General features: G+C 37.2%; 1 protein-coding gene across 1 annotated transcript in view; it reads right to left on the bottom strand.

Annotated features, from left to right (window-relative positions):
* Window positions 1-653: 653 nt before the first annotated feature.
* The window catches only part of LOC126284025 (roundabout homolog 2-like), a 1,608,695-nt gene continuing 1,592,233 nt past the window's right edge, over window positions 654-17,115 (bottom strand). The window contains exon 17 of the mRNA XM_049982578.1: window positions 654-5,644. Coding sequence (XP_049838535.1) covers window positions 5,240-5,644 — 405 coding nt within the window. The 3' untranslated portion in view covers window positions 654-5,239. The remainder of the gene's footprint in view (window positions 5,645-17,115) is intronic.

A 17,115-nucleotide genomic window follows, 5' to 3' on the forward strand; every position in this document is an offset into this window, starting at 1 on the left:
ATATACTTCAATCATTCTGCAATTTCTCTCTTTCTTTGTTCTGTTGCCCCCTTACAGTCTATCCCTCCACAACAATGAGTGCTGCTATCAATTTCCCATACCAGTACTGAGCTAAGCTGCCACGTGCATATCCCGTCCTGTGTGCTTGCTGCCTGCCCCTTCCGGCCATCAACCACCTTTTCCTCTTCTTCCCCACCTCCTTTCTCCCCCCCTCCCAATCTACCTGATTCAGCTTTTCATCCCAGGTGAACTGTAATGCTGGTACAAAGTAGTTGGCTGGTACAATCCAGTTGCAGGGAGATGTATGTGTAATGTGTATGTGTTTTCCATACAGTTTAGCTCTGAAGAATAGTATTTTTCAAATATTTAGCAACTTGTTCATGTGCCTTTCAACCACTGAATGCCACAACTCTATGATGGGTGTTACCTTTAACTTTTCTTTTGTTCATGCTTTTATCATTTTATAATAAATTGTGTAAAACAGACTAGTCCAATAAATAATAAAGAAATATTATCCACTTGCTACGCAGCCAGATGTGAGTCTTTTGATCATCTGTGAAGTACATCCAAATTCTACTACATGTGGGACACAGAACAAGGATAAAAAGAAAATACAGTTCACAGTATTGAAGAATGGAGTTGAGTTTACAGTATTCACACATATATTTCATCTTTATGTACACAAACATAGATTTTCTTTTACATAGTAATGTGGTAACTGTGTAAAGGTAATTTAAAAACAATTATTACACATATACTCAAATTTTTTGGGGTGTTATGGCACTAAGTTACAGTTACATGTGTTCTAAATCTGAACAATCTTGTTTATGGCTTATCCAGATATTGTATGTTTTTGTTCTCTTGTCTTGATATGTTGCTTTATATGCTTTTATGAGTACTAATAATTGCTAACAAACCAAACATGACCACATTATTTGCATTTACTTTTCACGTAAATTTAATGAGTTCTCAGAACAACTTAGTTGTTATAATTACTGTAATACTTCATCAGGAAGGCAGTATGCTACATTTATACTTAGTAGTTCAGTCTTTCAGAGTGTGTTCACTGCCAGTAACATGAATATTTGCATTTCAGGATGTAATAGTATTAGATAACAAAGTAAACTGTTTTCCTATTGTAAATATGGAAAATAAAAAAGAAACAAAGCAACAGCATTCTATACAAATTATATGTTACTAACAAAAACTATTACTGTTGTCATTATTTATGTTGTCAACAGTATCTTCCATTTTTTTGTTTAAATTGGTTTTCATGTAGAGTACTGATTGATTTGAGCACCTTACTTTTCCTAATTGGTTTTTCTAATTTGCAGCATAACAAAAACTGGCACATACATGGGCCTAATCATTTATTAGTGGCCAACAGGATATGGAATAAATTATATACTGATATTTATGGATAAATCATATGACCATAAGAATGCAAAATTTCAGTTTAAATAGATATATGAGTAACTGAATTGTTCTACTCTGAATTCCCCATTTATGTCTTACATTTAACACAACAGCTGTGAAAGGGATTTAACATTTAGTAGGATGTATGACAGTTCTTGTAAGAAAAATGTGTGTAATGTAGAAAAAAAGGACAACAAAACTGACAATTTCTTTTACTAATACTACGTTGTTGAACCATAGTCTAAATATGAGAGAAAGTAACAAAAATTTGTTTCTCTTGGAACTACAGGGAAGAACAGATTCTGACAGATTTATTGATTCTGTGACAGCCTTCATTGTTTGCTTGCTTGCATCATTTTTTAATTTTTATGATCTTTAACTTGAAGAAATTCCTCTTATATTCTCATGAGCTAAACAACAGGGGTTTGATCCTGTAAAATATTCCTTTCGAGAATACTCATGACACAGACTCAAAACACAATGTAATTCCTATTTCTATAGGACAGCATTTTATTTTTAGACAACAAATGTAATCAGTAACTATGTTATATTCTTAATTACAGCTCTGGGGGTCTGCACTAAGTACATATGTTTTCTGTTGTGACTTCTATTGGTGGCAAACAATAAAAAATAAAAGAAAAAAAAAACATTAATAATAATGGAAGAGAATGCTAGTAAGTTAACTGCAACCTGGTTTATGGCTCTGTAACAGCACACAACTGGATTTTGAGGATAAAATAAATAAAATTTAAAAAATAGAATAAATTCAAATCTTTCATATAATTTTGGTTCACTTATGTTTGGCACACTGCTAGATGGTTATAAGCATATATACACTACTGTTGTGACAACCAAATTAAGAGTACTTATTGTAGTGTACAGTGTTAAATGACGGGAAAGGATGTGAAAGTGGTGACTTTGATTGTGTTAAGAGCTGTATGTTGTTACTGTACTTGCACTAATAATCAGATACAGTTTTTGTCCAATTTTGACTTTAACTTGCTGACCACTGACTTACACAACTATACATGTATGGCAAATTATAAATACAAAGCTCTTTGTAAAATAGTGATATGCAATTCTTATGATAGCTGCACTGACACCATAAGTAAAAAGTCAGAGATTGGTAACCACAGAGCAGTGGTGGTCACTGAACCATTACAGATATGACAGTCTGTTGCGTGTATAGGTGTAATGTGAATTGTAGAAGAGTTGCAGTTTAACTTCAAGTATTTAAGTAACTCTGAATGGTTGACGCTGTACAAAATATTACAATGAATTATGGAAATGAACAACTAGTGTTCTAGTAATATTGTATCAGGAAAGTTATGAGAATGCAGAGACAGTTCAAAAGAGACAACAGAGCAATGAATCTATTTGCCAAGAAATGCGATGTGTGAAATATTCAGCTAAATCTATTGTTGTGTTGTGATGGAAGTTGTTTCAGAAAAACAAAAAATGCCATTTGTATAATATGCAATAACAGTTTTACCTGAAATAGTGTACACAAAGCATTATGTAATCTGGATGTTTAGATGTTGTGTCATGTTGTATTGTTGTTCAGAGCTATTCGTATGCTTCTCCTGTTATACTGTAAATAACTAAGAGCTTAGGCACCTATTTGATTTCAGCATATGTTTTGCTTTATAAATTATAGAGTGCAGCACATTTGCCCCCCTCCCCCCTTTTTTTCCAGGTTTTATTTGGAAAATCCAGATTTCAGCTAGTGCCTAGTCATTATCAATGCACTATTTTCTAGTACTGATGCATGTCAGTACTGAGTATTCAGAGAAATGTGACTGACGCCTGAACGGCAGGAAACTGCCTTGCATCAAGAATAGAAAATAGTGCATTGATAATGGCTAGACACTAGACAAAATCTTCATTTGCGAAATAAAACCTGGAAAAAAAAGGATGACTCATTGCTGCGTTCTATACTTTATAAATCATATCACTGTCACTGGTTGCACTCACTTTCCTAATGGTAGGTAATGTGATTTGTTTTGCTGCTTTAGTCTGACCAAAAAGCTCAGAATCAGAGGTTTCTTTACCTAGATGAAGAGGAAAGGTTTGTAGGAAATAAGGGCTAGTACCCAGACGAAGGAACTTTTGGTTTCAAATTCTAGCATTTGAATAATTTTTTGTCTCTGTTAGCTGCACACAGTGTGCTAAAAATACCTTTACCATAGTTCATTAAAGTTTCATTTGAGGATCCTTTCCTTCATGAAAACAACTGACGGGTAGAGACAACATCAAAGGAACTTATTTCTATCGTTTACATTTTATTTTTCAAGTTGTTAGACCAAAGTGTAGACCTTTTACTACGCTGTATTGCTCTATCACATATTAATGATAATTAATTATAGATGCTGTTTCTAATATCTGTTTTAACTATGTTGCTGTGTACCTGATTTGTTCCACATTCCTTAAGGTTCTCCTTCGTGATGCAATCTATGGGACATGACAGTTGAATAAATAGCTTGCCCCAGAAGGTAATTTGGAGATTTACTCGACACTAGTTATGGAAGAAGATAAGAGATTTTCACAAGCAGCTGGAAGTAAGTGGTCACAGTTTAATTACATCTTTTAGTTTTCAAAACTTTTTCAGATCAGACATTGGTAATGTACAACTGACAGTCCATTTTTCTTAACTTGCTGGGTAATTCCGTATAAGTCTCTCAAGCCTAATCCTAGGATATCACAATTTTAAACTCTTCATTTCACAACAACTAAATATATATCTTTTTTAATGTTGTGTGTGTGTGTGTGTGTGTGTGTGTGTGTGTGTGTGTGTGTGTGTGTTATTCTTTTTTATTTTTTCTACAGGGATTTGTGATCTGAAGGATAATGTATGCTAGGGACATCATCTTAAATAAAATTTTCTAACTAAATATTATTTGCCACAAATAGGTCTGCTTGAAAATTGTACTAACACTGAGTTACTGATTAGCATGCAACTCTGTCAAGAAACAACTCAGTATTCAGTAAAGAAATGCAGTTATTAGATATATTTTCATTTGTCCTTTATTTATGCTGCCTGCCTGCCAGTCTTCACAATAACTTTTATAACACATAAGACCTCACTAAAGTCATGAATTCTGTCTTCACATTTTTACATACAAGGAAAAAAAATGTTAGTGTGACCTTCAAGCTGAAAATGCATTCATTTATGATGTATACACTTATCTACATTCAAAAATTTTTGATCCTGATAGTGACATTGTCCATTTGTTTATTACTGTTACCAATTCACAACATGTAAGCTGGAATAAGAAGCAATAAAGGAAATAAATCTCTTGTAGCATACATATAGTCCATGAGTATAAAAAGGGTAACAACAGCAATAATAACACATTTATCACAGTTAGACAATTGTAGAAGTGCTATGGCTGAAAGAATTTGATGTTGTCATGATATTTGACTTGAAACATAATGGAGGGGAACAGACATTAGGTTTAGTCAGTTCATAAAGAGAGCAGTATTAATATTTTCTTGCTTAGTTCAGTTCTCTAAAAGTTCAACAGATCATGACATTTACAGTACATATAGTTGTCTTAATACTTCCAATACCAAATACAGCTTGTTCTCTCTCAGCATCATCATAGTATTTTGAATTATACAATGGTAAGGATTCAATGGTAAAAATAAATTTATTAACTGGGAGTATGTACAGATCTCATAAAAAGTCAGGTTTCTTCTTATCAAATGATGTACACCTCATTTAAATGGAAAACTATACATTGTCCTTTTAAATGATTATCAGTCACTGAGCTGACATAGTTTGAACATGCTTTACAAAACAGATACAGTATGACATGGTAGTTTATGTGCCATGACTGTTGTGATTGCCAGGTTCACTTTGAGATGACTGGTGATACACTGATTGATACTGTCCATGCCTAGTGATTGGTGCATAGGCAGGATAAGGCACCGCAAAGCTGGACAGACTGTGAGCATTATAATTATTTGTTGCATGTGGCAAGTCTTTAATTATTTGTGACCCTTTGTATGGTTCTGTGTTGGGCACTGAAGTTAATAACAACATTGGCTTCACCCCACACGTTGTGTGTCCTTTCCATGATGGCTGCATCTGGTTGCTATTGTTTGTTTGTTGCGAAGGAGGTGTGATGACATCTGGAGGTGGTTCAGAAAAGCACTGACTTTCCCTTAGACCATTGCTCTGAGCTTGATTCGCATATTCTTGATGCTCAGGTCTTGGAATGGATTTCTAAAATTTAAAGAAATAAATTTACTGAATATATGAATAACTGATGATACAAAAAACTGAATTTTACTGAGTATTTGAAGCTATGTTAGTAATATCACAGAATTACATATTCATACTCTGTCAAGTACATTAGATGTAGTTATGCATACAAATTAAGAAAAATTAAATATTAATAAGAGAGCAATAGTATGATACATACATACAAAATCATCATTATCATCATCAGCAATAATAACAACACAAATCATGTCCACATATTAAAGACAAACATAGAAATTTTTAAGGGCAAAATAAAACAAGTGCAAAGGGCTTCATAAGACACTGTATGAATTGGAGAGGCATCCAGATAAGTGACTGCTCAACTACCAGCCACAACTCACAGAGAATGGTTGGAACTGCGACCTAGCTGCATATATTTCAGCCACTAGTGCCCATGATGCACTCAATGTCTCACAAAAACAAATGCATAACACTTGGTATTAAAAAGTCCTTCCAAACGCTTAAGTATCTCACTTTAATGAAAAAGAGTCATAATGAGCCAGAGTTTTTAAATTCATAGCTGCAAAAAGATTTATAGGAAGGTGCTGACTGCTGCAAAAAAGCAATTTAATGACAAATTAATATACAATTTAGAGAATAAAAACAAAACAGTCTGGGTGTCATCAAAAAGGAAATGGTGAGAGAGAGAAACAAAGACATAATAACATACTGTTCAAGGAGGGGGATGAAGTAATAAATGATCCACAGAAGCAACCTATATGAATGAGCATTTTTATCAAGTATTGCAGAGAAGTCACCACGAAAATTCCCAAAATATTACATAACCCCTTTAAAGAATTAGGCAGTAAGTACAATTATGTTATTAATGACCACTGGACAGAAAGTCAGTAGGGCTGTACAAACACTAAAACATCAGTAAGTTTAGATGAACTATGAGTGTGTGTACTGAAACAACGGACAGAGAACATACTGTACAAGCTCCCTTAACAAATATAATAAATGAATCCTCCACATCAGGAAATTTCCAGAGAATTTGTACCTCTGCTGTCACTATCTTCAAAAACAGTAGAATCAATAGTGAAAGACAGCTTAATGAATTATTTGAATAAATACAACCTTTTAATTGTACTGCAGTTTGGTTTCCAAAGTAGCAAAGTAGCAGAAATATGAAACAGTCATAGTAGACGTCACAAAAGTGGTACTTAATGTTCTTGATAAAGATGAGTGTGGTAGTTAGAGGCATATTTCTAGATGTTTCTAATGCCTTTGATACTGTTGACCATAAGATTCTATTAAATAAGCTAGAAGCAGTAGGAACAAGAAGGGTACCTAATGACCGGTTCCAGTAATACCTAGCAGATAGGGTATAAAGAGTAGAAATAACACATACCTCAAATAAGTCTAAACTTTTACTAAACAACTTATCAGAACCAAAATGCATTAATATAGGAGATTTTCAAGTAGCATTTTAGGTCCAATAGTGTTAGTGATGAACATAAGTGAATTTCCCAATCTAGTTCGTCATGGGGTAAAATACTTTATGCTGATGTTAGTCACTGAGAAAATAAGAGAACTCATTGCAGAGAAAACAGGTGAAACTCTCAGTGATGTTTGCATTCAGTCAATAAGCAATAAAGTGTCATTGATCATAAAGAAAACAAATGTCATGAATTTGAGTTTGAAGAGGGAAAATGACACTGTTAAATTAAACAATGGAAACTCCAGGTAGGAATCCTCAGCATTTTGAACAGGTCTACATAGTGAGCACAGCTACTATTTTTGGTTATAATTCTTATGGTCCTTTTCTGCAGTTTGAAAACTGTGTTCACATTTTGTGTATTTGTTCCTCAGAAATAATGCCATAGTTAAAAACGGAATGTACATATGAACAGCACATAGTAAACTGTTAAATCAAATGTATATGTCACCTCAATAGATTGTGAATGTTAAAAATGTATTACTTATTTTGTAATTATATAATGCATGTAAAATGATTACATCAGTTGCATGAAAAATGCTTAATGATGGATCAATAAATCAATCAATCAATAGATTGTGTAACAAATGCAAAATTTATAGGCATGAATGTTGATTCTCATCTGAGTTATGTGAACACACAGAGATATGGTACTTGCAAAGAAAACATCATCAGCATATTATGTCCTTAGAGTCTTACCATCATTGTATAATAGCCAATGTCTCTTTGTTACAAACTAGTCATGCGTACACTCAATTTTTAACTATGGCATTATTTTTGGGGAACAAATGCACAAAATATGAACACAATTTTCAAACTGCAGAAAAGGGTCATTAGAGCACAACCAAAAATAATGGCCAAGCTCACTATAAAGATCTGTTCAAAACACTGGGGATTCTGATAGCACCATGTAAATACTTTTACCGATCAGTTGAACACAAAAAATAACATTGATAATTACTGCACAAAGAACTCTGATCATGACCATGGAACAAGATCTAGAATGAACTTACATTTACCGAGAAAGAATAAACATAAAACTAAAAACAGCATTTTCTGCCAAGAAATAAAACAGTACAACACATTATCAAAAGAGATTGAAGAAACTGTTAAAATAAATTTATTTAAAAAGGCAGTTAAAAAGTACCTGTTAAACAATATAGTCTATATATTGAAGGATTAGATAACACAGAGTAGGGGTTTGGTAAAAAAATGTGACACACAAAATAATAATAATGATAATGAAACACTTAACATTCCACATGAAACTTCCACACTATATTTTTTTTCTCCCAAACTATGCTATGCCCTCCATACCTTCTTTCTGAGCTCAACATCTCTCTTGTTGTAGAGATGTGCTGATTCAGTTTTCCAGATTAGCAAATGGGAAGTTGCAGTGCACAGAATGGTCCTGACATAAATTGATAGTGTGTGTAGCTTTAAGAAACAATATATGTGTGTGTATAATCTGTATAGTGTGTCCAGTGACTGGGAGTGAGAAATGAATGAAAAATGTAGCATTAGCTGTTTTCATTATTATATAACTTATTTGCAAAACAGTATCATACACTAGAGGTAAACTGAATGAAGTAGCACTGTTTTAAACAGAATTGCCTTGTATTCAGGAGGATGGAGGCTCCAGTTTTCCTCCAATTGTCCTGATTTAGGTTTACCGTGGTGTCCCTACATTATTTCAGATAAATGATGGTATGGTTCTTACTATAAGGCCACGCCCAACTACGTAGCCTTTCCTTGTCATACTAGATCTGTAACTCTGTAAATGTCCATGTATGTGAAATACTTCAATCTTGTTGTTCTTAGATTGTAATACCAAGACATGACTAATATCCTTGTAAAAGAGATTGACAGAGGAATAAAACTGCTGCTGCTGCTACTACTTCTACTACTACTACTACTACTACTACTATTACTACTAAATGCAGGTGATTTGACAGTAGGTTTCTGCATCATTCACTGATGACAGATGTATCATGTACTCCATTTCATCCACTGTAAAATCCCCCACATTTTAATACCTCCACCACCTGTGCAAGCAGTGACTAGCTGGTCAGTGGGACACATTGCCTCATGAGTTTTTCAGTATACTGTACTTTTACTCTGTCATCAACTAGTAAAACATGTAACATCACTAATAAGTGCAGTTCATTTATTCACACATCATGGTGGTCTCTTTTTCAGATTTTGAGCATATGTGGTGAGCGGAAGAACACTTTGGGGTTACGCCTTCTGTATCCTGTATGGAGGGAGATGGTTGTAGACTGTAGCACTGTTCAATGGTGACTGCTGTACGGCATTGGATTTTTAAGTGATTTACAGCATTTTGTGCACATATCTGCTGCTACAACCCATAACAGTCAGTGGTGACCTCAGGCCTCATCATGTTGTTATCCCTGGTAGCTGACTCTGGAGGTGTCAGTTATACACACTTTGTGAGGTAGCATATGTGGAACCCAGTGTTTGCATGCCACAAAGATACAATCTCCCATATGTTGGGCAGCCAAGCTCTGGTAACAATGAAATGCACTTACAAAGTACATCTTTTCCAATCTGTACTTCCAGTCAGTCTGACCGCCAATGTAAGGTCTGGTGATATCACAATCATGGAGTACACTGAACTATTCCATTTGTTGTGGCAATACGAGCATTTTCTGTCAATGATAATTCAGCTGCTCATGAGTGTATTACTGGCATTTGCATATTTTATCCAGTAAAATTTATTTATTTTGCACTAGGGAGAAGGATGGCTGATACTAAATATGTGAATGAGATGCAGGGAAGAAATTAATAGATTTTTCATAAAAACCATTCCTGCAGTTGGCTGTGGAAGGGCCACATTAAAATACATTTAATTATTCAGCAAATATAGTCTGTGATGACCACAATACTGGCTAATCAATTAACTCTAGTGAAATGACTGTGTAAAACTTCTTCAATGTGAGTTGAGTGTATAGGTAGGTATCTGTGCTCCTCATAAGTGTTTTGATGCTTAATAAATTATTTGCTGTGCTTTATGACACAGTTGAGTTGTTCATTCGTAGTTGAGATAACTCAAAAATTCCTTTCATTATCTCCAATATTGGAGACCCTGACTAGAACATGGATAGACTGATGTCAACTGAGTCAGATCCATCACTGTTACGTCTTACTTCAGAGCCGTTTTCAACATCAATCAAGCATGAACAGACACCAGTTTCTACACCAATGGCTTCTACTTCTGCCACAGCTGAGCAAATAACTCATTATACCAAACTGGATCAGCATATGCTTCATCTCCACCCAACATTGGTAATGCAAGACTGCCGTCATTTTAGTCAAGAAACAGTTGTTGATTGGTTGGTTGATTTGATGGAGGGGACCAAACAGCAAGATCATTGGTCCCATCAGATTAGGGAAGGATGGGGAAGGAAGCCAGCTGTGCCCTTTCAAAGGAACTATCCCAGCATTTTCCTGAAGCGATTTAGGGAAATCACAGGAAACCTTAATCAGGATGGCGGGTTTGAACTGTCATGCTCCCGAATGTGAGTCCAGTGTGCTAGCCACTGCACCACCTCAACCGATCAACAAGCAGTAAATTGTGGTTTATTCAAGTGGAAGAAATATTTTACTAACACGGAGTTCACCATGACTTTGACAAACATGAATTAGTGTTAGCATGACTAGACTCTGATCACATCAAAAATGTGGAACATCTGCTCCATGAACAATCATATGCCAACCTGCCACAGGCTCTAATTGAACATTATTGTCTACCACTCTGTGAAAGTTTTAAAAACTTGTGCTCATCCCAAACCTGTGTGCATTTGAAGCCTTCAGAGGTGCTGTGTAAATTACTTTCATTTGCATATAAAGACCTGTTAATTGAGACTGCTTTACACCTTACATGGCTCAACAAGCTTCCGGCAAAGTAACAATCTGTGTTAGCTGCTCAAACTAATCTGCCACTCACAAATTTAGCTAATAAGGTGGATATTATGGCTACTTATTTTGAAGACTGTGTTTGTTGTGATCAATTATCATGTGCCTCTGAGGTACATCCTGGACTGCGCTTATCCTACAATGTAGGATGTACAACTAGTGGCCTTATAACATGCATGACTACAACAGACAAAGCTAGCTCTGATGCATGCTGCACCACAACATGTATACAAGAAGCAAATCATATCTGTGCTGAAATTCAATGTCATTTCACAACCCCCAACAAATATCTAGATGCAAAAAGCCAAATTTCACCAGTTAGAAAAAAGGTTTGGTGCTAATGCAAAAAAAGTTCTACACCCTGTGCATACTCAAATGTGAATGATGAGCATTAGTGGGCATTCCTGCTTGTCATCCAAATGACACACGCCCAACCACAACCAGTGCCCTAGACTGCAGCAACATGACAACTGCAGCACTACAAGACTCCAATGGGCTGTTTAACAAGAACAGGAACGATGGTTACAAATTTCCAGCTGACTCTGGCATGGAAATTAATGTTTTGCCATAGCATCTGTGCTCTGAACCATCTTCAGCCACACCCCCATACATTGACTGCAGCAAACAATATCCACATCAACATGTATAGTGAACACAAAATTTCACTAAATTTCCGTCCTTCCTTCTGCCCATTGTGGGAGTTCATTATTGCTAAGGTTAGTGGTCCGATCATTGGAACTGATTTCCTATTTTTTCAAGGTGATGTCGGACAGTAGGTGTTTAGTGAGAGTGCATATCAAATAGGGGTAATGCAGGAGTAGGTTTAATAATGAATAGGAAAATAGGAATGCGGGTAAGCTACTAAAAACAGCATAGTGAACGCATTATTGTGGCCAAGATAGATACGAAGCCCACACCTACTACAGTAGTACAAGTTTATATGCCAACTAGCTCTGCAGATGACGAAGAAATTGAAGAAATGTATGATGAAATAAAAGAAATTATTCAGATAGTGAAGGGTAACGAAAATTTAATAGTCATGGGTGACTGGAATTCGGTAGTAGGAAAAGGGAGAGAAGTAAACGTAGTAGGTGAATATGGATTGGGGCTAAGAAATGAAAGAGGAAGCTGCCTGGTAGAATTTTGCACAGAGCACAACTTAATCATAGCTAACACTTGGTTTAAGAATCATGAAAGAATGCTGTATACATGGAAGAACCCTGGAGATACTAAAAGGTATCAGATAGATTATATAATGGTAAGACAGAGATTTAGGAACCAGGTTTTAAATTGTAAGACATTTCCAGGGGCAGATGTGGACTCTGACCACAATCTATTGGTTATGACCAGTAGATTAAAACTGAAGAAACTGCAAAAATGTGGGACCTTAAGGAGATGGGACCTGGATAAACTGAAAGAACCAGAGGTTGTACAGAGTTTCAGGGAGAGCATAAAGGAACAATTGACAGGAATGGGGGAAAGAATTACAGTAGAAGAAGAATGGGTAGCTTTGAGGGATGAAGTAATGAAGGCAGCAGAGAATCAAGTAGGTAAAAAGACGAGGGCTACTAGAAATCCTTGGGCAACAGAAGAAATATTGAATTTAATTGACGAAAGGAGAAAATATAAAAATGCAGTAAATGAAGCAGGCAAAAAGGAATATACATGTCTCAAAAATGAGATCAACAGGAAGTGCAAAATGGTTAAGCAGGGATGGCTAGAGGACAAATGTAAGGATGTAGAGGCCTATCTCACTAGGGGTAAGATAGATACTGCTTAGAGGAAAATTAAAGAGACCTTTGGAAATAAGAGAACCACTTGTATGAACATCAAGAGCTCAGATGGAAACCCAGTTCTAAGCAAAGGAGGGAAAGCAGAAAGCTGGAATGAGTATATAGAGGGTCTATACAAGGGCGATGTACTTGAGGACAATATTATGGAAATGGAAGAGGATGTAGATGAAGATGAAATGGGAGATACGATACTGCGTGAAGAGTTTGACAGAGCACTGAAAGACCTGAGTCAAAACAAGGCCCCCGGAGTAGACAACATTCCATTGGAACTACTGACGGCCTTGGGAGAGCCAGTCCTAACAAAACTCTACCATCTGGTGAGCAAGATGTATGAAACAGGCGAAATACCCTCAGACTTCAAGAAGAATATAATAATTCCAATCCCAAAGAAAGACGTGAAAATTACCGAACCATCAGTTTAATAAGCCAGAGCTGCAAAATACAAACAGGAATTCTTTACAGTCAAATGGAAAAACTAGTAGAAGCCGATCTCGGGGAAGATCAGTTTGGAATCCGCAGAAATGTTGGAACACGTGAGGCAATACTGACCTTATGACTTACCTTAGAAAATAGATTAAGGAAAGGCAAACCTACATTTATAGCATTTGTAGGCTTAGAGAAAGCTTTTGACAATGTTGATTGGAATACTCTCTATCAAATTCTGAAGGTGGCAGGGGTAAAATACAGGGAGCGAAAGGCTATTTACAATTTGTACAGAAACCAGATGCCAGATATAAGAGTTGAGGGACATGAAAGGGAAGCAGTTGTTGGGAAGGGAGTAAGACAGGATTGTAGCCCCTCCCCAATGTTATTTAATCTGTATATTGAGCAAGCAGTAAAGTAAACAAAAGAAAAATTCGGAGTAGGTATTAAAATCCATGGAGAAGAAATAAAAACTTTGAGTTTCGCCGATGACATTGTAATTTTGTCATAGACAGCAAAAGACTTGGAAGAGCAGTTGAATGGAATGAATAGCATCTTGAAAGGTGGATATAAGATGAACATCAACAAAAGCAAAACAAGGATAATGGATTGTAGTCGAATTAAATCGGGTGATGCTGAGGGAATTAGATTAGGAAGTGAGACACTTATAGTAGTAAAGGAGTTTTGCTATTTGGGGAGCAAAATAACTGATGATGGTTGAAGTCAAGAGGATATAAAATGTAGAGTGGCAATGGCAAGGAAAGCGTTTCTGAAGAAGAGAAATTTGTTAACATTGAGTATAGATTTAAGTGTCAGGAAGTCATTTCTGAAAGTATTTGTATGGAGTGTAGCCATGTATGGAAGTGAAATATGGACGATAAATAGTTTGGACAAATAGAGAATAGAAGCTTTTGAAATGTGGTGCTACAGAAGAATGCTGAAGATTAGATGGGTAGATCACATAACTAATGAGGAAGTATTGTATAGGATTGGGGAGAAGAGAAGTTTGTGGCACAGCTTGACCAGAAGAAGGGATCGGTTGGTAGGACATGTTCTGAGGCATCAAGGGATCACTAATTTAGTATTGGAGGGCAGCGTGGAGGGTAAAAATCGTAGAGGGAGACCAAGAGATGAATACGCTAAGCAGATTCAGAAGGATGTAGGCTGCAGAAGGTACTGGGAGATGAAGCAGCTTGAACAGGATAGAGTAGCATGGAGAGCTGCATCAAACCAGTCTCAGGACTGAAGACCACAACAACAATACACAGATAATCTCCCACCTCTCACATTGCTCACACCAGTTCATGATGAGTGTGCTGAGCTCACTTCGGTTCGCATGAAGATCTGCACGCCATACTGCACTAAATGCGGATTGCACATATGTGCGGAACATGAGAAGCAACCTGTTCCTTCCTGTTCTGTATCAATGACAGGCAATGAACTCTAAGCCACTTCCAGTGAAACTATTGGTGCTCAATTATTGCATGAATTTCCCACTCTGACAGACCCCACAAAAACAGGTAAAAAACGTTTACACACCACACAGCATCACTTCAAAACAACTCCTGGACAGCCTATCTTCTTCCATGCATGTCACCTACCTCCAGATAAATTCAAAGCAGCACAACAGTTCCTGAACAAAATGTTTCCAGAGGGTATTTTGTCTGGGTCAGACAGTGACTGGCTGTCACCACTCCAGATGACAAAAAAGAAAGATCGGCATGGTGGCTATGTGGCTACTACCACATTCTGATAACTCATACCTTACCGGACCATTACCTGGTCCCCAATACTGCCATCTTCAGCCACACACTTTGTGATGCATGTGTATCCAGTGCCATTGATTCTGTTAAGATATTGTCCCAAATTCCTATGGCCAAAGAGGATATCAAAAAATGGCTCAAATGGCTCTAAGCACCATGAAACTTAACATCTAAAGTCATCAGCCCCTTAGACTTAGAGCTACTAAAACCTAACTAACCTAAGGACAACACACAAATCCATGCCGAGGCAGGATTCGAACCTGCGACCATAGCAGCAGTGCGGTTCCGGACTGAAGCACCTAGAATCGCTCGGCCACAGTGGCCGGCTATCAAAAAATGGCCATCGTAACAGTGTTTGGACTATACCAGAACAACTTTATGCTGTGCAGAATATGTAACGCCACAAAAACATGCAGTCATTTATACATGGTGTTTTGCATGATCCCTCATTTGTCTTCTGCTATGTTGATGACATTTTGATGATCTCCAAATCCCTGAAAGATTATTTTCAACATCTTTGTCAGCTCTTTCGGTGTCTTGAGGATTGTGGTATTGTCATCAATCCTGAGAAGTGTGTGTTCACCAAACCTGAAGTTTCCTTTTTGGGCTTCGAAGTTTCCCATCCTGGCTTAGCTCCACTGCAGGAAAAGGTTTCTGCCATTCAAGATATGCCACACCATACAATATAGAAAGAACTCTGACGATTCATTGGAATGATAAATTATTATCATTGTTATCTACAGAATGTAACAGTGGACACAATAGCCTCTTGATTGACTCCTCTTGGGCAAAAATATCTCCAGCAACAGGAAGGTCCCCTGAAATGCACAAGCAGCTGTAGCATTCAAAAATCCAAAAACAGCACTATCTGAGGCTACAATGTTCTCACATCCAGAGCATGAGGTGGTGCAGCCTTACAACAACAAGTACATGGTTCATGGCAACCTGGAGCATTCTTCTCCAGGCATCTGAAAGAAGCACAAACAAAATTGGGTGACATCAGATGAGAACTGCTGGCCATGTACCTTGCCATCAAACATTTACAACCTATACTAGAAGCTCAAAACTTTCTCAGGTGGCTAATGGACATGCCTCACCACATCATGCCAGACACGCAGACTCCGGAGCTCAATTTACAACCAACATTCACCATATCAAAGGCAAAGATGACACTGTTGCTGATTACCTCTCATGATTGGTGCAAGTGTTACTATGGTGTGCTGGACAAAGATTGCAGATAGCCAGTGCACAAACACCTTCATTCAACAGTATGTCCACCGTGCAAACTCTGCTTCAGTTTGCCTGGCGTGTGTACTGGTTGATGTTTCCTCATATGAAATATGGTGTGACAGTGGTGGCAACCGATTAACGTTTGCTTATCCCACAAAAACTCAACACAATCGACATGTCACATCCCAGTATTGGCAATGGTCAAATTGGTGATGAGCAAAGTCATCTGGTCTGGGGTCAAAAAGAACAGTCACACATTGACCTGTTTCTGCCTTGCATGTCAGGTGAAAGAAAATCTCATGTCATGTGCATGCCACTACTCAGGACTTCCCTCTACCAGTGGCATACTTTGTCCACATCCATTTCAATCTGGTTGGCCCACTACCATGCACTGATGGACAACTGTAGCTCCTAACAATTGTTGTTTGTTACACAGGTGGCCTTAGGCCACACCTCTCACTATCATCACCGCTAAATCTGTTGCCACTTTTCTCACCATGGCATTCCTCTCACCATCACAATTGACTGCAGCCATCAGTTTGATCCATCACTATTCAACTACCCACTCAACTTGTATGGTATCCATCACCTTCATAACATGAGCTATCACCTAGCTAGCAATGGCGTGGTTGAATGCATGCATCAGTCACTCAAATCTATCATCATGTGCCACAAAGAGTCATGGACTGATACGCTGCTCTGGGTGCTGTTTGGCCCCTAGACAGCATTAAAAAAGGATTTGTTCTGCTCTACATCACAACCAGTGTTCAGTGAACAACTGCGGCTTCCGGGTGACCTCATCATGCCTTCACCAGCACAGACACATGGGGACCAGCTGAACTTCCTTAA

The sequence above is a fragment of the Schistocerca gregaria genome, chromosome 1, assembly GCF_023897955.1.
Source record: "Schistocerca gregaria isolate iqSchGreg1 chromosome 1, iqSchGreg1.2, whole genome shotgun sequence".
Classification (NCBI taxonomy): domain Eukaryota; kingdom Metazoa; phylum Arthropoda; class Insecta; order Orthoptera; family Acrididae; genus Schistocerca; species Schistocerca gregaria.